This window comes from Atractosteus spatula, chromosome 1 (assembly GCF_055471065.1).
Source record: "Atractosteus spatula isolate fAtrSpa1 chromosome 1, fAtrSpa1.hap1, whole genome shotgun sequence".
NCBI classification, from domain to species: domain Eukaryota; kingdom Metazoa; phylum Chordata; class Actinopteri; order Semionotiformes; family Lepisosteidae; genus Atractosteus; species Atractosteus spatula.
Window position 1 is genome coordinate 25713852 of NC_142706.1, and position 25418 is coordinate 25739269.

General features: G+C 35.6%; 1 protein-coding gene across 3 annotated transcripts in view; it reads left to right on the forward strand.

Annotated features, from left to right (window-relative positions):
- Positions 1 to 4909: 4909 nt before the first annotated feature.
- The window catches only part of atp8a1 (ATPase phospholipid transporting 8A1), a 372853-nt gene continuing 352344 nt past the window's right edge, over positions 4910 to 25418 (forward strand). For 2 of the 3 annotated variants that reach the window (XM_088910036.1, XM_088910046.1), the window contains exon 1: positions 4910 to 5216. In XM_088910036.1, coding sequence (XP_088766162.1) covers positions 5168 to 5216 — 49 coding nt within the window. In that variant the 5' untranslated portion in view covers positions 4910 to 5167. The remainder of the gene's footprint in view (positions 5217 to 25418) is intronic. The other variant, XM_088910027.1, reaches the window with a different exon arrangement.

The following is a 25418-nucleotide window of genomic DNA, read 5'->3' on the forward strand; positions in this document are numbered from 1 at the left end:
AGGTGTGTTCCCACAGTTCAAAGACGTGAGTTTAATATACTGGTAGTTAACTGGCTTCTGTAAAATTGGCTTTGGTAAAAGTGTGTGTATACTGTATATCTGTATGTGCCCCATGATGGACTGGTATACCCTGCCTTGTGCCCGTTGCTTGCTGGGTTAGGCTGTGGATCCCTTGTGACCCTGTACTGGATGAAGCCGGTTAGAAAATTGATAGATGAATGGATCATTGAATGTCTTGTGACCCATGTACATGCTAATGCCTCATTTGATTGTTTAATTTTCTCTCTCTTATAGTGGCAGTACTCATCACTGTCTCCTTTGCTTTTAAGGACTGTATTAGTTAAGACATAGATGCTCACTGATGAGTTTAGATGAAATAACTAAACCAATTTCTAATTAATTAGACTATAAAAATATATATTTAGCAGCTGGTCAAGGTCAAAAGTAATATTAAAATCGGTGACACTAATGTACATTCTGCAACAGCCATTAGAAACATGGACGTGTAGTTCAACTCCAGATGTTTTAAACTTGTGTGGTAACACTTTTTTGTGATATGTACAGGTATAATGAGATGTATTTCTGAACAAAGCACAAAGACAGGACTGTACCACAGTCCACAAAAGTGGACCACAGAAGTGGTCCTTCCACTTGGCAACAATATTGAAACACAAAATCAAATATAAAAATAAATCGGTGCTTATGTTAGTAAACTATTACTGCTTCTCTTTTTAATTTGGAGCAAATGACTGGATTGAGATTCCAGTTCAGGTTAGTGTCAGTAAAATGCAGTTTAAACTCTATGAGAGCTGCAGAGAGTTGCAACTTTGAGCTGTCCTATTTAAACAGCCTGTATAAACTCTTCTTAGAAAGTAAAACTCTTTCTTAATGCAGAAATACTTGTCAGTATGGAGCTCTTCTAAACCTGCAGAATGATACAGTTGTTGTGTGTGTTTATATTCTCCTGAGAAGTGCTGTGGCCTGGATATCCAAGAGCTGTCAGACTACAGTGGGTCTTCTCTCCTGTATGCTCTCCTGTAGGGTGTTTATTCATGTGAGGTGAAGAAACCTTATATCATGAGACACAGCCTGTATTCTCCAAGCTCTGATGGGCAGAGAGGGAGAGGTGCTGCCTGTCTATCTCCTGACACTGCTGGTCACATGGTGCTTCTCCACATGACTCAGAGACAGAGAAGAAACTTGTCTGGGGGTGAGTACATGTGGCCTGTCAGACTGTGAATCATAATTATGCAAATATTGTGAAAAGAAGAGCGTTAGTAAAAGTGAGAGAAAATGTGAACAAAAGAGATGTTAAGAATGATAGTCAGGGAAATGAATTATGTGCAGACAGGCCTGTAACAAGGAAGTTGGAATAGCAATGTCAATAGTATAATTGAACAGTACACTCTTATACAGTTTTGTCATGAACATAAAATGACAAATATTCATAAATGCATACTGTTCTGTTCTTTTACTGATACTACATGTCTGAAGGAGCAGTAACGTACTGTAGGTTCGTGAGACTTAAGATATGTTAAACATTGTGGTGTTTTGCAGCACAACATGGAAAGAAGAATGGTCAACCTGTGTCTTAATTGTAGAAAGGATTTGTCCATGTCTCTGTGGAAATATCAGGTGAGGTAAAGCAGCCCTATTACATTGTAAACAAGCAGGTTTGTGAATACATATTTTTTAATCCAATAGAAATATTGCTCTCTACTTGAGAAGGTTTTGCTGACAAATACTGCTTGTTAACTCTGCATACTGATCACGCTGGAACGTATCTATGGTGAAATGTATGCTGTACTGTCTGTGCTTTCTTGCTCGTACAACTCATTGCATTAGTCATTACAGTGACTAGTGAGCTGGAAGGGCCACATCACATCACAATTTGAGTGAACGCTCGCTCTTGCCTGTGGCAAGACCAGAGGTTTACAACAACATGGCGAGTCAAAGCACTTTCTTAAAATTCAGGGTTTTATGCTTAATTAGAAATTTGTCAATTTTTTCTATGCTGTCAATGAATTTATATTGTTATCGAGATTTAATAACCAGTCTGACAGTTTGGGACTGCAGTTCCCCTTTAAGAAGAGCAGCAGTCCTAAAACAGACTCATCCAGTAGTCCACTAATTACATTACTCTAATTTAAGTATTTATCCCTTGTCTAAACTCTCACTTCTGTCCATTTACTAGTTCTAAACACAAACCAATACATTCTTTTTTATGCCTGCCACCTGCGGTTTTAAAATTATTCTTTATGTGAGTAACTTAAAAGTCTTTAGAAAATCTATGTCATATGTTATTTTTTGTTTTCCATTGCGACCACTGCATTATAACAAAATTATCTGCTCTGAATCTCTTTAAGCATAATATGCTTAAGTTGTTTTTCATTTCATATTGATTCCGTATTTCCAACTGATCCCATTCCATCTCATTTCTCCAAAATCTGCTTTGTTTTGGAATCTAGTTTTACAGTTTCAAAGTACTCTTCAATGCAATAGTTTTATTATATTACAATCACAACCTGGTTGTTGTGGTGGAACTATTATGGTTCTGTCACACCCTTATTCTGTCTTGTTTGTTTATACAGACATTACCAATCAGACATTCCTTAAAACCTGAGTAAGAAAACAATCATTAGTCATACATACAGTACAATTTCAAATTCAGCTGGTGACACATTTTGATGTTTCCAAATTTCACATAGCATATGTATTGGCTGCCTAGTTGGAAGCTAGTATTGTTTCACAGGCTTCTGTTTTCTTTATTGGTTAGAAATATTTAAATGCATTTTAAATTATTCTAACATGAGCACAGAAATACTCATAAGTGCAATTTCTATATGGATGGCTTTCAGTTTTTTTTCAAATTCAGCCTCCACAATTCATTACTAAAAGTGCCATTTACATTTCAAATGATCACTTACAGTATCTTCCTGCAAGATCCCTGTCTCATGATAGTCCTGAAAAATATAGTGTGACAGAAATAGTAACGTATTTAAAGTTTTGCATCAAAGGCCAGCCATTTAAGGTTGTAACTACAGTATGAATTATCTTATTGTCTTTCAGCCACTGGCTAGTCCCACCACTACTTAATTCCTATTATTTTTGTCACATTCTTTTTACTGCACTTCCAATTCCACTTGTTAATTTTTTCATCACTCACTATGTTATATCAAAGAGTTGCTGAAGAGTTTTGCCCAGAAAGGGAAAACACGGTTAACACATAATCCTGGAGGGGTTTATACAAAACACCAAAGGCTAGAGTGAGTGCGCTCTGGGCTCCATGTTAGAGACAGTAGGTTACAGACTATGCATGACATCCACTGATGTGGATTTACTTTAGTTTTACCATACAGTACATACAGTACTATACAAAATACAAACATGTTATTTCCAAAATATTATTTAAGAAAAATATGAAAAACATATTTCACACACTCTTCTTTTTTCATTTGTAATTTTTTTTACAGAAATAAATAATGTATACAAAGGTATAATAAAATAAGCAATAAGCTACAGTAGTTAACTTTTGTCTAACACTGTTGTTTTTCCACGAAGTGTCCAGGAACGGCCAACTACCACCAGATGGCGAGCTTTCTAATTTCGACGTCCACTGAAAGGTCTATAAGGCATTAGTGATTTTAACCCATGGATAATCACTTAAAAACAGCTGTCCACTACCCTGAGCTCTATACGTCAAAGGATAAGGATGAATACACTGGATCACTCCTCAAAGGCATACTTTTGTGTGAATTGTGTGTTATATTTCACAAAAGATAATGTATATACCATTTACAAATCTTTCAAACTTGAAGATTAGCACAAAACCTGATTTACAGGAATTTCCTGAAGAGATCTGTAACAAGACGAAAAAAAGTGCACCAGTGTACTAAGAGTGAACTGTGCTTTAAAAAGTTTAATATATACTGTATTTGGCTTACTTGTACCAAAATCTAAAATGGCTCCTATTTAAAGGAAAATCATCCCTGGAATTATTTACAATATACCTTATTTAATATATTCGTTATTATATTGGAAAGGCAGAAATTGACATGTTAGGGCTTCTCTTTGCAACCATGGTGGTTGAAATGCGACCACCGCCAGCCTCTGAAGTCTTCATGGGTTCAGTACAAGGCAGTTCATCGGATCACATGAGAATCACGTGATACTGCCGTTACCAGAAAGCATTTGGCAGCCACATGAGGACTATATAAGTATTATTATGTTATTATGATCTCTTATGGTGACTTATTTGCATTAGTATTTGAACTGCCTTTTTGCGATTAAAAAAACTTGAGACAAATAATTCTCGTATATAGCAGCAATTGTTTTGTCCGATAGCCAGCTAATGAAATAATACGATAGAAATATTCTACTTCTGATACTGTTCACAGAATATGTAGTTAGGTACCAAATTAAGTAGGCGGACCAAGCAAAAACAATAAAAAAATTAGAGAACAGAAATTACTTTATGAGCAACAAAAATAATTTTCGGTTGATTTTCTTAAAATTCATTATATCACAAGGCATCTTCCCCCCTAGAAAAAGCACGTTATAGCAGCACACGCATTAAACAGCTACAGCCAGCTTCTGGGCCATTCTCTTTGAGGCTCAAATGAATTCTGAAATGCGGGTACTCAGTGGGACCACCTAATATATAATCACAGAGGGGGTGAGACACAACTTTTTACTCTCGTGTGGATAAAATACAGGAACAAGCACACACCGAATGATCTCAACTAAATATATATGTTAATATATTGCAATGCTGTAATTCAAAGTATTCTTTTAAGGACTAAATCTAAACCTTAGCAAACTATGAAGTCGGTGAATCCCCCACAGTGTTGCCCCTGCTGTGCAGTGGTCTGCTCCAGACTGTAAGGAGGCGCTCTCGCTCTTGTTCAGAGGTGGAGAGAAGCTGTCAGTTGCTGATCTGTGTACTGGTAGAAGCGGAACTCATTAGTCCCTTTTCAGTTTCGCTTTTAAAGTTTAACCGTCGTGAACTCGTCACGATAATTTTAATATCTTTATTTCGCACGCAGCAGTATTATTGTGCTACGTGTGGAGATTTTTTTAGATTAATCGACCGTTGTAGAGAATCAACTGATCGGAGGAGGTTTAACCGCAGTTGACAGGTGTCCCGTCAGCCGGCTGCTCCCGAGTGATGCCTGCTGTCCAGAAAACTGTGTCGGACCTCCGCTCTAGAGTGGAAGGTATGTAGCTGCTAATAACCATCTGTCATTCACGAAAAGGGCTTTCTGACTCAATTGACTGAATTAAGCATTATAACATTACAGCAAGATGGGTATGTGTAGTCTTGCTCGTAACAACCTAGTATAACTGAACATAAAGTGCATTGAAACGATATCAGCTAACATAATCATCTTTTAGGTTGTGTGCTGGGTTATTTGCTTAGTTCTAAAATGTGAAACAAGGAAGCAAAACCCTGTTATCGCTGTAGTGTGTTTAGATTAAAGCTGACAGGCTGCGGGGAATGTCCGGCGTTGTTTGAGGACCCGGTGTCCAACCAAGGCTCGGTGCCGCGTGTACCAGGATGTCCGCAGAGCCGCCAGCGCCACACGTCCAGCTAATGGCACTTGGCTAATGTCATATTTTAAATACAGCATTTGCTTTCAGCGATCCTCCAACTGCCCCTTTCCCATTCTAATCCCCGCTTTATAAAAAAAAACATTTTTTATTAAAAATAAATAATATTTGTAGAAAAGTCTGTGCAAAATTGAATAAATATCGTTTAGTTCGTGATCTTAACATTTCAAAGCAAAGTGCAGGTCTACAGGTTCATCTTGAAATACTGATATTTCAGAGCATATAAGATATTTATACAGTTATCAAATCTTTTGTGCTTTAATAACACATATCTCACGTGTATACTCGTTTTAAACCCGTTTATTGATGGACGTTATTTAATATTAAAAAAAAATCTGCAAGCATCCTCGGCCTGTTACGCAATTGCGCTACTTACAGTAGCTAATTCTGTAGCCCTCTTCGAATTATTCATTGGTATTCAAGTTAATGCAGATACCGAACTTGTTAGATGTTCTAAAGCGTAAATATATGATATTTTGAAATAATCAATTTCTAAATACACTACACCCTTATTTTTTAACTGTATTGTATCTCAAACGATATGGTATCGAAATAAACGGAAATGACGGAATGCAGTGACACAACAGGTTGGTTTAGGATGGTCTTAGTTTATCCATCGCTCCACACATACTGTTTCTCGGTGCTGCGGATGCTTTAAGTTTAAGATTTTTAAAAGGTTTTAGTTTATATTCCGAGCTACGGCACATTGTAAATCTCAGTATTGAAGAATGTGAAATACAAGGAGTGGAGTAGTTTTAGTGAAAGCTGCATCTGTCCTTGTCAGGGATGATTAAGGTGTTTTAAAATTTAAAATTAAACAATATTTATAGTTTAATATTAACATTGTCCATTTTGAGCTTCAGGAGTGTAATTTATTTTTCCTCAGTAAATTGTATTTTGTTTTTCATAGCAAGAAAGCTCCTGACAATATTGCACTGTACAGAAATAAAAGCAATTATATAGTGGAAAGCTGTGTGTTATGTTAATGGAAGATCTGAGTCATTGCATATACAGTATCTATAGGTGTTGTCTAGAAATGAAGGAATATATGCACACACACAAAATATTAACAGGAATACAAAGTGCATAGTGACAAATGTCTACACATAATGCACTATTTTATTGTTTATGGGAGAATTGTCTGAATATTTTAAGAGAGTAAGAAAGGTAGAAAGCTTACACATGAAAAGAGGGAATTTGGCCCATCTAAGATCTAGAAGCTTCTTGAAAGATGCTAAGGTATGTCTCCAGTACTAGAGAGACAACTGGAACATTAAAATTAAAGTAGAAAAGTTTTACATACCATATTCACTTACTATATTTGTACTTACTTAATATTTTGTAGTACAAAAATGTGAGAAGGTTTTAGATTAAATCTATGTTCAGGATTGTTTTCATTAAGACAACAATAATTTATTTCATTAATATACATTCTTTTCATTTATATATCCCAAATGATAAAACAAATATCCCAAAGCTAAATCACAGAATATGTTGTTTATAGGAGAGGGCCCGTTTCATCCACTGCAGAAGTGTAGTAACCACCTACAGTAAGTGAATCATGACAGATCAGGTTGAAAAGTGAGAAGACATTTTAAGAAACATTAAAATCATTTTGAATTACAGCTATTTTGTTCTACAATGTCAGTTATCACAGCATGGAAAAAATATTAATCCTGTTTTCCTCCACCATGTGAATCTATATACAGTACAAATGACAGAAATAAAATTTCAGAAACCGTTCGACATAGAGAGAGCAATGCATGGACTGAGAGATATGTTACAGTTTTAAGATAATTGAATCCATTGAACACAGAATACTGTTTTTTTTTTAAATTACATATTGAAAATAACATTGAAATTATGTGCTGTTGCATTGAGGATTAAAAATAGTAGGTGTCTCTACACTGTTATGGCAGGCCAGCTGGATTGATACATTAGTTTCAGCTAACCTACACCACTAGAGGTTTTCTGGGCCTCAGTCATTTGTGTTTAGATTTACCTGGTTTTAATTAATTGGCAAATTGGTAGAGAGTGAGAGGCACATTCCCACAAGGATGTCAATTGGTCTTGACAAAGAATGCCTGAGAAGTAAGCCTGACATGACAGTGAATTGTGTTAAATTATTATTACTACTACTAGTAATAATAATAATTCCTTCCTATTACATATTGTTTATGTAATGTGGATTTTCCTGTACCACTGATGTAGACTCACCACACATTAGCTATCAGTGGGGAGGAGAACAGAGTGATGAAGCCAGTTCATAGATGGAGATTATTAGAAGGACATGATTGGTAAAGGGCAGCAGGAAATTTGGTCAGGACACTGCGGTAACACACCTGCTCTTTTCAGGAATACACCTTTGGATTTTTAATGACCACTGAAAGTCAAGGCCTTAGTTTTACATCTTATCCAAAGGATTGCACCCATTTTACAGTATAGTGTTTTAGACTATAATGAGACATCAGAACCAACACAGACTGCAGGATGAGTGCTTCCTACTATCCCACTAACAACATTTTCACCTGCACCCTTAGCTTATCCGGGAGGTCTCCCATTCAGGTACTGGCCAGGCTCACACCTTTATTCTTTATTCTTTTAGTTCTTTTGTTTTTAAAATTTAACAAATTTTTAAACATTTTTAAGTAATCTAAGGACTTCTTACTGGAGAAAAATAGTAGACAAAGAAATCCTGCAGAGGACTGAAAACGTACAGTTGTCTGTCTTATTCCCTAAACGTTTTATCGATGTGTCCGTAGTTTCAATGTTCCTTCTGTACATTTTACTGCCTTTTGAAAGGGAATTTAATCTTTTTTACTATTATTTTGTAGAATATTACATTTAAAAGTGAATTATTTACTGGAAATAATGTTAGTCACTAATTTAGTTTAATAAATTTTGTCAGACTACAGTATTTATCAGTGATAAACTAATAAGTTTCAAAGTAGGTTAAAGATTGATCCTGTTGTGAAGTATTCATACGTATGAGTTAAACAGACTAGTTCATTGCAAATGAGAGGTGCTAGTATATGTCTACATCTCCACAATATTGGTTAAAAGATCATTTAAAAGAGCTGATGGTGGTGAAAGATGTTATTTCACAAAACTTTTCAGGAACTGTGTTTTTATCATCATCATGTGATAAAATGCGGAAGTGCATTGATAGGAGAACTTGTGGTTTAAAGGTTATGTAGATAATTCTAAAATAGATAATGGTGAATGAGTTATTGTTAGTTTAGGCTGAAGTTTTTCATGTTATGAACAAAAACATTGCTTCAAAATACTTCCAAAAGTAAAAATCAAGGAGCTGCTGTTGAACAAAACGTTTCTTCCTTATATAATATTTAATTCTGTAATGATTTTTGACTTTTGATTTGTGACCACTAGAAAAGTTTCGTCTCATTGTCTTGTGTGTGTTTTAGCTAGACAGTGTAAGTTTGAAACTAAATCTTTCTTTAAATAACTTTTTATATTAAATGGATAGCTATAAGCTTTATAGTAAAAGTAAAAGTGAGTGTGCACAGAATTAATTAACTGTAGTGATTTTAGATAAGTACTGTACATAAAAAAATCAACTTTAAGAAGTGTTATTTTTTTATCTGACAAAATGCTAGCATATGTAATTTTAAAGGGACTCAATTTATTCAGTTATTCATGAGTCATCTTCATCAATCTTGACAATGAAGATGTTGGGCACTAGAAATTAGGGCTGGGCGATATGGCCAAAAACATTATCACGATAAAGATTTTCATATCAGTCGATATCGATAATTATCACGATAAATGTAAAATCGTTTCTTTCAAGTTTAAAGGCAGATTTTTTCTCCTGAGTGAAAGTGTAAGAAACCAGACAGTTGATTGGTAAATTAAACAACTCTTTATTTTAAGAACACAATAAACGCTTGCCAAACAGCAGAAACATTAAACAAATCTGAGGTAGGGAGTATTCAAGTCTTTTTTATGTCAAAATATGCATGAGTAAAATTTACAAAATAAAAATCTTAATAGAAAAATTAAATACTGCAGTGTGATAAAACACACATAGAAGATGGCTCAGACAGACTGCAAAGTTTAAAGTGCTTTAAAGGATCATATCAGAAGTAGTGGCGAAGAATGGCACCGTTTGCAGCTGCCGCTCTACCATCTCCCTACACTCTGCATACAGCCGAGGAAGTGCAGTCAGTGCAAAATGTTTCCGACCAGGTAGCTCGTATCTGGGGTCAAGGACTCTGATAAGCTTCTTGAATCCCTCATTTTCGACAGTGCTAATGGGAAGCATGTCTTTTGCAATGCAATATGCAACTGCATTTGTGATGTCTTCATGTCTTTTAGTTTTTTTGTCGTAAGGCACGGTGCTTGAAAATGATGCTACTATGGTTTGCTGCAGTGTAGTCGCACTGAATACTGACCAGGTGCTTATAGATGGTCCCCTTCCACTAACAACACTAGTATGTGACTGTAATTTTTTACTTTCTGCGTGTTCTAACGGGTAATGTTGTTTTAAATGGTGAAATAGGTTCGTGGTGTTGCCTGTCTTTGCTGGCACGGACCTGCGGCACAGTTTGCAGTGCACGCTGCTCTGTTTTATGTCTGATCGTAAAAAGCCAAAATATCTCCAAATTACCGAAGTTGAATTACCTTTTCTGTCAACGATGTCATCGTCCTTCGAGCTGGTCGTTGGCAGCACTACATTTGCTTCAGTGTTGCTCATTTCTCCACTCTAACTACAATCCTGTCAACCACCACTGTGTGGGTAAACAACACCATGTTAGCTGCCCGGTCTGCAACACGCACGCACACTCGCGTAGTTTTTTATGCGCAAAGCATAAACATATATATCGAACATTTATTGAACTTCTGTTAAAATTATATCGAGGAAAATTATATCGCGATAATTATCGTTATCGAATTATCGCCCAGCATTACTAGAAATTAACATTAAATGTGAATACTGTAAGCTGCATGTTTCATATCTGTGGAACTACTTAAGTTTTCTTTTTAAATCCATCATGATGTTTGTCAGTTATTTAATGCATTTTTTTTAGGGACAGTTAGTAGAATACTATGAGGTCCTGGAGTTGTTTATGGTTTAAGTTTTTCTAATACTCCAGCCATTTCAATAATATGCTAGTTACAATTAACTTAGAAAATATCCTTTGCTCATGTATGTTGATGAGGCATATTGATGATTTCTTCTTTGGCTAACACCTCAATGATAAACTTTATAAATCAGCCATTTTCCTTACACTGTCTAAAAAAGACAGAAAAAGATCCAGTTAAAGAAAAGGAGCAAATACAGGTAGAAAAGATTCTTGGAATGGCCAAGTGGTCCAGTGATGTTATTGTAGCTGGTATCCTGGCTTCTTTGAAGAAATCCTGGATGAGAATCTCAGATCAATTAGCTACTAGCTAACAGTCTTGCTGGACTTAATTGCCTCTTCTTGTTTGTCGTGTTTCTTACATTCAAGAGAGAACTAGAAAATAATATTGCAGTGAGATAAAGGTTTTTCTACATTTACTGTTCTTTTTTTATAATACTAAAGTGATGGGTCTCAAAGATAATAATGGGAACTGTCCAGTGCCTTGCAAAAGTATTCAGACCCTTCCTGTGGTCTCCCATTTTGTGGAATTGCAAAGTGATGCATACTCATGTTTTATGTTTCATAACTCATGTTTCATAAACTCTATGCTCATACTTTTACTTGAAGACTTCTAAGGGTTACTTATGTTATTGTCACATGGATAAACTGAAAGAAAACTGAAATATGTTTATTGCAGAAGTATTTACAGTAAATCTATGAACTCTGGTGGAAGCGTGTCTGGCAGCTGTTAGAGCTGCAGGTCTTTTTGGTTCAGTCTCCACTAACTATGCAAGCTGTCTTGGTGCAATTATTTCCCATTCTTCTTTGATTTAGTTAAGTTCTCACGAGATGCAGCGGGGGGGGGGGGGTTGGTTATTGTTCAGATCTTTCTACTGGTTTTCAGTAGGATTCAGGACATACAGTACAGATGCAGCCATTCAAAATGCGCGGTACAAACCCGCGGTACGGTAAGCTACCCACAAGCCACCGCGGGGCACCGCGGTAAGTGATTGGCTGGCCAAAATGACCGACAGGGGCACTCGTGGTGCATTGGTTGGTAGTGAAAAGATTTAATCATTTAATGTCTTTACTGTGCACATTTTAATCCGCTTAGTTTTGAATATTTATATGGAATTTTACCACTAAAGGGAAATTTTAGTAGCTGAGCATAAAAAGAAGAGGAGCATAACGCATCTGAAGGTCATAAACGATATTAATTTAGGAACATAAACATTACTGTATGTACGTAAACTGTACTATGTATGGCTGGTCTTGGTAGTTTAAAGAAAAAATACACACCAGTCTTCCATTTCTCCCTAAATATTTTAAGCATGAAAGTTTTATGAAACGGTACCCAAATATGCAATTGCTGTATAGAATGAATTTTAATTTAAAAAAATTATTTAACACGAAAATTAAGCAGTTTACATCTTCCGCCTGAGAACAGTCACCCAACGCAGAAACACAGCCACTAACTAGCAAAGAGAGGACATTAGCTAGCCAATATGATAAAGAAATAAATGATTATTTTGTTTATTTCTTTTGCACATTTATTTGAACATTTCCATCGATTGTACAAGCACTTGGAAACTGTCCAATCCCTAGTTCATCAGGCATTTTCTTTTACGCTGCGGGCATTCTCCCGGTCTGGCGCTGGTCTGTGTCTTCTAGGATATAATGCCAGCGAACTCTTGTTTTTATGTCCACTATAAGAGACAATCTCCTTTGCTTTTAACCGAGCGTTTAATAATTTCCTAAAATGAAAATGATTTACTTTATTTCCCTCACGGGATCAATAAAAGTATCTATCATCTGTCTAAACTATGGGACAGAATTCTGGGGTCTCCCCATACCAGAGATTATGGTAGGGCTTCAGAATGGTGATTGCCTGACACCATCTGACACCCCTCTGATTGGAGAAAAAAGACGTGCTGGTTTGCTATACATACAGTACTGTACCAGGAAGAGGATTTCTTTCTATTCGAAATGTGTATTTTAAAAGTTTAAGAAGTAAAAACCTTACAGCGTACACAGATTTCTAAACTGATCAGGATCGTTATCTTTGTCTTATGCATAATAATGTTCACCGCTCTGTCCAGCAAATTAATAATAAACTTTATTTTATATAGCGTTTTAAACGAATAAGTAATTGGATTGCTCATAAACCTAATCACTTATTCTACAAAAACACAGCGTAATTGCTCTCTGAAAATGCTTTTTCTTTTTATTTAGGCTCAGATTTCAACTATAGATTGTATTATTAATAACCATAATAACAACCAACCAACAAAAAAAACCATATAAACATAATACCAACCAAAAACATAGATAACAACCACAATACAAATTCAAATATATCAAACCATTATACTCTCGCAAATTCCTACAATTATCATAATCCCGCCCCTTATGCAAAACCAAACCCTCCTCCCATCCCAGTTTATCCTCTTTATCATAAACAAAATCCACCTCAATTTTCAACATAAAGCATAACATAAAATCAATACCTCAACACTCCATACTCAACAACGATAATTCACAAACAGCCAGAACATGTAACTCCACATTCCCAAACAGACCTCATTTCCATAGCCCTGCCCCTTATGCAAAACCAACATCCCTCCCCTGTTCTCTCTCTCCCCTGGCGTTTGTAATCGTTTTTATTTTCAAATAAATTTTAGCAAAGTCATGTTTTTTAAAAATCTTAAGATTTCTATATTTATGTCTTTATTTAGTGGTTTCATTAGTGACAAAGGCTAAACTTTCTTGGAAAAAATGTCTTTTATGTAAACCATGTTTACTATTAATTCATTTAGGGCTAAAATATGTTCATTGTCTTCCAATGAAAGAAGGGTTCCTTTCGCCGTAGTCGGGTTGACATTAGAAGCTTGCCACGCCCGGACTGTTACACCAACGCATTAGCATGTTAAAGCGATTTCATTGAGGAGCCTAGCTTTCTTAACTAGTAAGTACTGTACTTACTGGGTTTTTGAGGGGGGGAGGTGTCTTTCGCTGGAAATCTCGCCCCCTTCTACTTTGAAAATACCTGTGAAACCGGTTTAATTCGTCACAGCCAGCACTCCCGCAGAGAGGGGGGTTGTACTTGCAGTGTATACAGTAGATGGGAAAGCCAGAGCCGACCTCTACGCCACCCACGTGTTATGCTCTTCGTTAATGTCTAAGCCGGAACACATCATTATATCTCATTTTGTATTTCTTAAAAAAAAAATTGTTTGCCCAGCCTAACAGTATTGTTGTTATTGTTTTTAACCTGTAAAGCGCTTTGAGGAGCCACCTTTAAAGGCGCCATATACAATAAAGTTCATTATTATTACTATTGTTAATTTGCTGGACAGAGAGGTGAACATTATTACACAGAAGACAAAGATAGCGATTTACGTTGCATTGTGCATTGTGCTGCTGTAATACAGTTTTAAATAACTAAAAGTCTAAACAGTATCAGCTTTATTTATGGGTTTTAAATAAAGGCGATTTAAACGCGATTTAAATCAATATAAATGTATATATTGTAACGCATAGGTGACTATTCATTGTTATTAAAATGACTTAAATTCGATCATGTTGTGATATTTAGAAATATACATTTGTTTGGTGCGAGTGAAGTTTTATTTAATCTCTGAGCCATACTGATTCTTATGGAAGCCAGTTTCCGCCAGAGAGTAAAAAAAAAAACACACTATGGTATTCTCTCCGATGCAGTGCAGTTAAAAACATATCTCTGATGCTGTTCCTAAATGAATATCGTTTATGACCATCAGACGCTTTATGCTCCTTTTCTTTTTCCCAGTGGATTGAACAGGGAGAGGCATTTCATGATGTACTTTTCACTGATGAAACAACAGTGGCTCTGGAACAGTTTTCAACCATGTCGTTTTATAAAAAGGGTAGATATGTGAACAAGCAAAACCCAAAACAAACATGTATGCCATACGGCGTATGCGTTACTGAAGCTAAAAGTTTAGCCTTTGTCACTAATGTAACCACTAAATAAAGACATATAGAAATCCCTACGTTACAGACTGTATATGGCTGGTATTGGTAGTTTACAGAAAAAATACACACCAGTATTCCACTTTCTCCCTAAACATTTTAAGCATCAGAGTCTTACATGTGGTTATTTCGGAAACGTTTGTACGTGCTCCTTCTGACCATGTTACTGTTTACTGTTACTGACCATATTAAGTTTAAGTGCATGTGGGTGCTTTTCCTGTCCGTGGGGGGTAGACCGTCTTTCATTAGAAGGTTAGTCTGTTCTACTCTGAGAATGTAGACGGGGTGGAAAGTAATTCCGTGTCGCATTAACTAACCTCTTCAGTTTATTCCGCCAGACAGTACATGAATATAATTATATCGTTATTCATTTGTTTAGATACGCAATTCCATATTATATTCCCTGTTAATCAAATTCTAAAGTATGCATTTGTTAGATAACAAGCGAATTCACAGAAAAGGTTAAAAGACTATCACTTTTCACAAAGTATATAATCCTAATATAAGTCTAAATCCTAATATAAGTCTAAACAGTATCAGCTTTATTTACGGGTTGCAATTTAAAAAAAGTCAAAAACCGCACTCAAAATGCAATTTAGAGCTTTCTGGCAAGAGGAGACACCCAAATTAATAATGTAACATGCCACTGTTTGTGCATGAACAAGGTTATACTGCTATTTCCTTAGATACGCGATTAAAAAAAAAATTTTTTGAATCCCTGGCGGAACACATTCCATAAGAATCAGCGCTTTTATATATCGCCTTTAAAGGTGGCTTCTCAAAACGCTTTAGAGGATAAAAACAACAGTAACAACAACAACAATATTGTATTTCATTGCACTTTTAAAACCAAGTAATAACTTAACTATATGTGCAAACGTTTTATGATATGTCGCTGTTGTGAATGTCTGTGGAGTGTATCTTATTTGCCTGTCTGTCCTGGCTCTCTCGCTCGCCCTCCCCCCCCCCCCTCTCAATTCAATTCAAGGTGCTTTATTAGCATGACAGATGGGTACAATCAGTGTTGGGTATTTACTTTGCTTTGAGATGCCACTTTTAAAGGTGATATATAAAATCAAGGCTTTAACTTGCTTTAACTCCGCAAGTCTGAGTTCTTGTGTCTGTCCTATCCGAACCCGAAAGTATCACAATATGTATCTTTATAGCAGGTGGTGTACAGCTTTTTAGTATAGATTACACTTTTCTAAAATGTATTTAAAAAATAAAAACGATTACAATCTAATCTTTCCATGTTTGATCCCAAGATCCCAAGAAAAATAAATCTAAACGGGGAGAAAGCTATGCTGAAAGTTTATTAAGATACTTAGAAGACAAAGATATCAATTTATGTTGGATTTGTCTGATTGTGAATCAAAAAACACATATATTTAAACCCGCGTTTGCGATTTAAATCAAAACGCAATTTAAATCAATATAAATGTTTATATTGTAATGCCTAGGTGACTATTCATTGTTATTAAAATGACTTAAATTCGATCATGTTGTGATATTTAGAAATATAAATTTGTTTGGTGCGAGTGAGGTTTTATTTAATCTCTGACTCAGGAAACGTTTCATTTTTTCAAAGAAATGTTTGTTAAAAAAAATTCATGGCTCCAGTGGGATTCGATCACAGACCGTGTAACGTGGGAGTCAGGAACCTAACCCACAGCACCACCAGCAAGGTCACATGCAGAGTGCTGAAAAAGCACTACAGAAACATTATCAACAGACAATGTACAGCGTGTACTATTCTTGTGTTGCGGTACATGAATATAATTATATCATTATTAATTTCTTTAGATACGCGATTCCATATTATATTCCCTTTTAATCAAATTCTAAAAGTATGCTTGTTGACTCCGGTATCACGTTAGTTAAAGACTTCGATGCTTAAAATGTTTAGGGAGAAATGGAATACTGGTGTGTATGTTTTCTTTAAAGTACCGAGACCAGCCATATACTGTATGTTTAAAGTTCCAAAATTAATATCGTTTATGGCCTTCACACGCGTTACAGTATGCTCCTATTCTTTTTATGCTCAGGTACTAAGATTTTCCTTCAGTGGTAAAATTCCATATAAATATTCAATACTTAAACGGGCACAGTTAAGACATTAAATAAACATATACATACTGTATACAGTACAGTTTGCATACGGTAATATGTTTATGTTCCTAAATCAATCTCTTTTATGAGCATGTGAAAGGCATGGTGAATCGATTCTCAAAAATTACTGTACTTTGCATGAGTGGAAACAAATGCGTGATTGCGAAATGCTGTGGTGTTACTTTTACAAAGACGGTCAATGAAAAAAAGAATGTGGACCAGGGCAATACTTTGAGTTTACAGCTTGTCCAAGGTCATTCATTATTAATACTATTAGTAATATCTTCGTTAAAGACTTTGATGGCGACAGCTCAAACATGAGAGGTTGAGCTTTATTAGCTCCACCTTGCGGAAATTCCGGATACTATTATTTTAATTGCGGTATTATAGGAGGATTTACGGTAACTCGCGGTAGACCGCGTAAAGCGCACCGCAAAATAATGCTGTATCGCCCGCACATTTTGAATGGCTGCATCTGTAAGTCAGTCAGGACTTTGAATGGGCCACTCAAAGATGTCTTTTGATGAGCTTCCCAGTTCCTGCTGATGCTTGACAGTGTTGGAGTTAGTAGAGTGATGCAAAGTCAACATAGTGCATAAAAAGTAATGCTTCGTGTTTAGACCCAAAAGTTCCAATTTTGTGTTTTTGCCATATTGCCTTGCTTGAAACGAATTCCATCCCAACAACAGCACAATGAAAGCCACCGCATTTCCTTTTCAAGATTTAAGTATCTTCTTTTTCAGTGTGTGACATGGCTATGTCATTATATTATAAATGCTATATTAGAATTTGATCTTTACATTGAATACATCTTTGGCTTCAATTATATATATATTTTATTATTTTAAATCAAAAGTAATTAAAGAAATTATTTTCAAGTGGCAGTGAATACTTCAAAAATTAATCAGCTTAATTTTTCATAAATGCCATGATTGTTACACAAGAGAGTGAAACTTGACATAATTTTTTACAATAAGGAATTCTAATTAAAAGAATTTGTCCTGTGTCCTAATTAGGAGAAAAGTTTTACATTTTAAATGTATTTTATTATTTTTTCCTCAGTTTAATATCTAATAGAATACCCAATACCTGAAACTGAAAATAACCTTTTTTTAAAAAGAAATAATCTCTTTACTGTAGCTGACCCAGCAGTTATTTTATTGAAAATTAGTTTAATTTTCCATTACACTTCAAAGTGGAATCACTTGGAAAATAAAAATGGTTCGCAAATTGATCAGAAGTCATATAGGCAGCTTTACGGCATGAAAGGTTTTGGTTTGTGCTTTTTGACACAGGAAGGAAGTGCAAATAAAACAGTGTAGCCCATACCTAGTTTCTCTCCCCCACTGCAAGGAGACAACACAACCACCAAAGCACAAGACAACTATTACATGAAAAAAAGAAGAAATCGGTGCTAAGAGAGAAGAGAATGTTTAACAACATCGGAAAATCCAAATGATTATAAAAAATATAATTATATTACCCACTAAGAAGACAAAGGGACAGCAAAAAACATATTTTACAATTTAGAAGAAAGGGACAGTTTTTTAAAAGCATAAATTCAGTATTAGCTGGGATCGAATCTGGACCCTGTTGCATGAAAAGGCAAGAATAGTATCACTGACCTGCCAGTAAATAATTTGTGAAACAATAAAACAATGTGATTAAACATGGGAGTCTGACTTTATTTTGTTAATGAATATGAAAAAAAATCTATTTATGTTTATTTTCAGTTTCGTTCTATCATTTAGATTGATTAATTAGCATTAAGACAAAATATAAATCATTCTCTCTCTCACAAAGCAAACAAAGCATATATAGTATTTTATTTCACAATACAGAAACCTTGTGGGAAACCCATTTGACTCACTTATTTGACTGTTTTTCACTAATGTGTGGTAGCACAAGTCTTACTCTTCAGTGCTATGTAAGTCAACTTAATATGAGCCTATAATCCAATTTCCATGGTTCCATGAAAATGAAATTGTTTTCTAAAGTTTCCTTTTCCTTTTAGTTACACTGACTAACCAAAGTGTGTGTTTGTGGGAATTTAAGGTGGTCCAACTGCATTGACCATTGAACCCTGAAAATTCCAAGTGGCAGGTGAAAACTCTACCACTAAAGCAAAGAAAGCATCACTTAGGTGGAACAAGCTAAATTAAAAACAACCACGGTTACTTTTTCCATTTTCTACAAGCGTTTCATTATCTTTTACAACAGCAATTATTTGTGGAAAAAGTTAAAACATAGTGTTTTATAAAGTATTCAAACTTTATATGGTTAGAACAAGCATGTCAAAACCTTTCCAAAATAATCACAGCAAGTGACCAATATTCAATATTAAAATTCAATATTAAGTGGATTTAAAGAAGTACAGTAGGGAAATAGATTAAATGAAATAATTGTTTCACTAACATCTAACACACCAAAAGTGCCATCTGTCGATTGTATTTGGCCAGTGAATCACACATTGAAATAACAGTGCTGAGTAGCACTGCAGTATGGTGCAGGATGGCGAAGACAGTTTAATGCAGCAATAAGTTCTGCTGTGCATTCTGAGTGGCTGCATCTGTAGCTTTTATCGAGGTGATAAAAGATAATGATGTTGTGCTTTAACCCTGTTCATGTTAGTCTAGTCTTTCAAGGGGTCAGTTTATACAGTATCTCTATACATCTGAACCTAGCACAGACCAAGTCAGGATCAAAGACCCACTGGAATTGCTTGTATTGACTCCTGAATGAATTTATCTTTTAGATGCTCTTTACAACTGTAATCGAAATATCCCAGTTCAGATGCCACTTAGCCTGAGCTACTGTTGGCAGTGCAGATTCATATTAAACATTTAATCATAAAGTTAATACATTTTTCATTGGAGATTGTTAGCTTCAGTGGAATTCAGTTTTATTTTTTGATCCAAAAAATGCAAAGATCCACTATGTGTAGGGTGTATCCTGCCTTGTGCTTGTAGCTTACTGGAATAGGGTCTCCTGTAACCCTAAATTGGATGAAGTGGCTAGAAGAAGGAATGGATTGTTGGATGTATACTATGTGTAAAAGCCTACTTAATCTGTATTTCATGATTTAGGTCATTATTTTTAATACTTTCTTAGGTAGTGGCATTGGTTAACTACTGAAAGTGAAATCTGTTGATTTTTTTGTATTTATTTCATACATCTTTTATCTGAACTTAGAATCATTCCTTTATGTTCCAGCACCTTAATAATTGTAAGCAATAAGATTCCTATCCCATTAGTAACATTGAAGTAGACAGCCATCAATTTCATGACCTTTAACTTTGTAAATGTAATTTACAGAATTTAAAATTTAAGTCAGATTTTTAATGATTTTAGGGCAAAGGTTGATTAGTCCAACTGTTGTGCTTTTGATACTGACTGATTCAACTGCTGTGCCATTGTGCTAGTATTCATAGCTTATCATTTTTTTGCACAGCTGTTCTATGGATTTACTTTTTTAATTTTGTGTTTCACTGTAACAATTAAAATTGTTCAAAATTAGAGCCTCTAACCCTTATCACTATTTGACATTGTTAGATTTTGTTTTGCTTTAAACTTCTGAATGCAATTAGTATAAAACATTGAGATTTGAGGCCTATATGTGAATTACAGGTATAGCGCTTTATTGATAGTGGCTGAAAAGCACAATATGGAGAATGGTCAATAAAAAAAACACCTTTAAATTTGCAAAGCAAGCCTTGTCAATCAGCAGTTGTATCAACAGCAGTACAAAACTAGAAATGGTTTTAATTCCAGAATAAATGTATTGTATATGAATTGTAAAGTTAACAGAACAAACAAGAAACAAGAAAAGAGTGAATCATCTTATATTATTACCTCACTCTTGTACTTGGACTCTATCACAGAGTACACTTTAAAAATATTATTTTACAGCTTTTCTTAAATCAGTTTTTTCCTCTTCTGTTCCCCGAGCACACTGAATATGTTTTGGGAACACTCCTACCTCCCTTGCTGTGGGAGTACACTATGTATGTACTCCGTGTCTCATCATCGAGTATCTGTCCAGAGGCTGAAAGATGCAATAATAGTTCAAGCTGTCCATTGTTCAAAGCAGCAAAACAGTTCTATGCCATTGATTTCTCCTTACTGTGTACTTGTTGTTCTTTTGGAGACAATTGAGACAGTTTGGTAACATTCTTTATCCTGCCATCCCATGCAGGGTGTTTTCTGTCTTTTACATGTTGCTTGCTAGGAAAAACTCTGGCTCCTCTGTGAACCTGCACTGACTAAAGCGGTTAGTTAATGGGTAGATGGAGACTTTCTTCATGATTATTATATCAGTACCTTTCAGTAGAATGTTTTTTTTTCTTATGCTGAGGCACTGGGTATCTTGCTTCAGTCAAAAAACACAAAGCTGTGGTAAATATTTCAGGCTCCTCAAAATATGCATGCTGTGACATCATCCCAAAGTCTTTATGATACAGATCTGCAAGAGAATTGGTTTTTTGTTTAAAGAATAAAGGTAAAAAAAATCTCTCTGCAGGGAATACTAGCCTTAAAAGAGGCTTCCCAGGTCTTAAGTGTATACCATGAGAACACATTTCTAAACTTTTACAACAAAACATTCTGCACCCATGGGCATCTCAGCCATTTAATGGAAGATGGGGCATAGCACATCACATGTTTTATCCAATATTAATAAAGAGATTAATTATTGATAATTTCTGTGTGAACAACACTCACTGTAAGATAATATCCTAAAAATATATGGACTTTTTATTCTTTGTCCACACCAAGTGTAGAAAAATATGCACTTTCCTATTTTCCTACCACAATGTGATATTGAACAAAAAGATCTAATATGTTACAAATTACTGCATTTGATTTTGTTTGAGTAGAATGGAAGCTTAGTATAGTTACATGTGGTGTGGTTACAGCCTTGATAAAGATGAACAAAAAAAAGATGTATAAAATAAACTGCACAGATAATGAGCTATATTTTATATTTCATATAAAATTTCATATAAAATTTATATTTCAGGATTTGACTTAGTGGTTTAGTCAAAATATTCATAACCCCCAACTTGTAAGTGATTTCTCTATAATATACCGGAGCGATTGGTATAATTAGAGGCATGTGAATTCTTTGTTCTCTGGCACAGCTTAGGTGAGAGGAGTAATAATCCAGACACACTTGGTTAAACAGCTATTAACAATTGAAAACAGAAGAAAAGAAACACGTTTCGGCTGTGGAGCCTTCTTCGGGTGTGACACTGGAAGAAGGCTCCATAGCCAAAATGTTGTGTTTCTTTTCTTCTGTTTTCAGCATGGAATAAACCTTTATTGTTCCCTTGCAGCCTATGCATGCTGACACAGCTACCTGTACCTACTTGAACTACTTCAGAATTACAAATGGCTGTATGGGTACTATTGAAGGCCTAACTTAGAACAGTGTTTTGGGGGGCTTGTATGGGAACTATTATGACAGTGGCTGGCCTTTTAACAATGGTGAAGAGCCTGTTAAAGAGGGGGTAAGGGGTCTCAGGGTAAGAGAGAAATGTACTTGCATCATGTGCTGTCTAGGTCCTCTGCCACTGAGGAGTGCAGCAATAAGGCACCCTCCTTGGCTGAAAGAAGAATGGTAGGTGATGTGGAGGGGAACTCATGCTGGAAAAAAAGCCACCCGAAGAAGGCCAGACCAAAATGTTGTGTCAGGATCTGAAACGAGTGGTTCATGCTTGAAAACCCACAACTATCACTGAGTTGAAGCAGTTTTGCATAGAGGAGTGTTCCATATTTCCTCCAGAGGGCTGTGAGAGACTGATCAATAACTACAGGAAATGTCTGGTTGCGGTATTTGCTGCAAAAGGTTGCATAACCAGATACTGAGTCCAAGGGGCCAATTACTTTTTCACACAGGCCTTTCGGTGTTGCATAACTATCTTTAATAAATAAGTGAAATAAGTATCAACATTTTGTATTGTTTGTCCACTCAGGGTCCTTTTTATCTAGTATTAGGTTTTGGTTGAAGTGTGAAAAACATGCAATAATGCAGAAAATCAGAGAGGGGGCAAATACTTTTCCACAGCACTGTCTAATTCAGAGCACACCATATTATTATCACCCCATATGGTTCTCACCTCTGTTTGCCTCACTTGTCTTTATTGTTTGAAATGACAAGATTGATGCTAGCATTTCCTCTTATTGGTACTCTAATAAATTGTAACAAAGCAGTCACTACCTAGCAGGCGATGTCTGTGCAAATGCAGTCTGTAATTTATCTGTTCTGTAAGTTTTGCGAGGCCCAGCATGAAGGCAAACATTGCACTATCTATAGACTGATCGGTCAATCTATCCTTTGTTTCTCTATTTCAGATTTACTAGTATACCGCATGAAAATGAAAGCCTGAGCCTTGTACGCATTTGCTGCTTCTTGGTGCAGCTTTTAAATTTGTTTTTCTCTCTGCGCCTAATTATTTTAAATGTTTGGTACTTGATTTACTTCACTGTTTCTCAGAATGTTTTCCAGCTTATCTTGATGTCTTCATATATTTTCTTCCCTTTTCTTCCTTTTTTTTCATTTAACTTCTTTACTTTGTAAGTGAAATTGCATTTTAAAGACAACTAATTAATGAAACTTTTTCCATCTGTTTTCCTAGCATTCTTACTGCATAATTTATCACTTGCGTTCTCAAATTACCTTTAACTATCTCTGACAACACAGCTGACTGCGGGTTCTTATTACTAAGACCGGGTGTTTTCATCAACTAAATTTCTAACCTGCATTTCTGTCCTCCAGCACCAAGATGTCTATAGAAGCCACAGAAAAAAAAACTGTCATCTCATTAAGATACCTTAATCATCTCAATTTGATATTTATTTACAATCTACATGCATGAGCATGTAGATAAACAGTAATGCATTTGGCTGTTGACACAAAATCATAATTTATCCAGTAATATCACAGACAATACGTGAGTACATTTAAATGGAACATGTATATACTGTTGTGTATCAATAGGGTAGTTTTACTTTGAGGCATACAAGTACAGAATTCAGAAATGTAATGCATAAGTAACTTAAGTTGCAGTAGCTCATATAAAATAATATAAAGTGAAAAAAATTGAAAGTCTATAAAGGTAACCTATGTACTGTACCAGTAAGTAATTATCAATTACTATGTCAATGGTTTAAAATTTATTGTATATACTATTTTGAATAACTTTGCAATCCTGTTCTGTCTCAAACTGGATCAGTTACTGTTTAGCCATTGTAAATCTGAGTTTCACAGGAATTAATTTTATTAGTACAGTACACCCTCGGTTTAATGGACTAATAGGGAAGAAGCGGTGGCCATTATTGCTGAATGTCTATTAAATCAGAAATGACTTTTTTCAGCCGGAAAACACTATTTATGAGAAAAATGCATAGTACATCTTGCATACCACATACAGATGCAGCCATTCAAAATGCACGGAGTATGCTGCGGTAAAACACGGTAGGTGTGGCGTGTCACAACGCGTAACAACGCGTCATAACGCATCATACCGCAGTTGTGATGATAGTATCTGGAATCACCGCCAGTGGAGCTAATAAAGCTTAATCTCTCATGTACAGCATTTGAGCTGTCGCCAGAAAATGCCTGGTTTCGAATCCCGGTCGCTGCTGAAGGACAATCTTTTTCAAATTAAGAATTTAAGTTGAATACTCTTTAGACTTTTAATAATTTTATACTGTGTATTACAGCATGTTAATCACTAAACATTAAGTCGGTATATTTTATAAAAGCAAAATTGCTCAGTTGGACAAAAGTACACAACCTTCCACCTTCATCATTAATATTTTAATTATGCAGAAATATTTTATGCATCAAAGTCTTTACAGAAGATATGACTAATAGTATTAATAATGAATGACCTTGGACAGGCTGTAAGCTCAAAGTATTACTGTGGTCCACTTTCTTTATAACCATCTGCATCAGTTTAACTGTTGCAACACTAAAATACTTTATTTTTTCATTCACAAAAAGTAACACCACAGCATTATGTTGATCCGATCATATATTGATTTCCAATCATACAGAGTAAGTTTTGAGAATCTCAAATCCACCATGCCTATAATGGTTTCCCGGAGATTGCTCATCAACCTATTACTTGTTCCTAACAATGACAACATTGCATGCTACTGAAAATCCCTTCACATCCCCCAGAATTGTAAATTGTTCTATTCTTTTCTATTTTACATTACAAGACAGGGGTGTTGACAGTCCTAGCCTTTGTGAGAAGTATGGAGGTCATTTACCGTCCAAGGTCATTTATTATGAATAATATCTTCCACATCGCATCAAAATTGGAACGCTTTTCACAGGTGTAAATCCACCTATTTTCTGTTTTATCCAGGACAGGTAACAGTTTCACCCCTTCCTCTTCGCTCTGCCTGTCTGACCTCTTCCCATTTTTAACCATTCTGTGCCCATATCACAGTGGGTGAGAGACAGTAGGAAGAGACAGAAAAAAGTGAATTCTGTTTTTTTATGGTCAGAAGGCTTCAACTTCTTCTTCTTCTTCTTCTTCTTCATCCTAGCGTTAATCCCGCATCGGCAGGGTCCGCTTGTCGGCACGCCCGTCT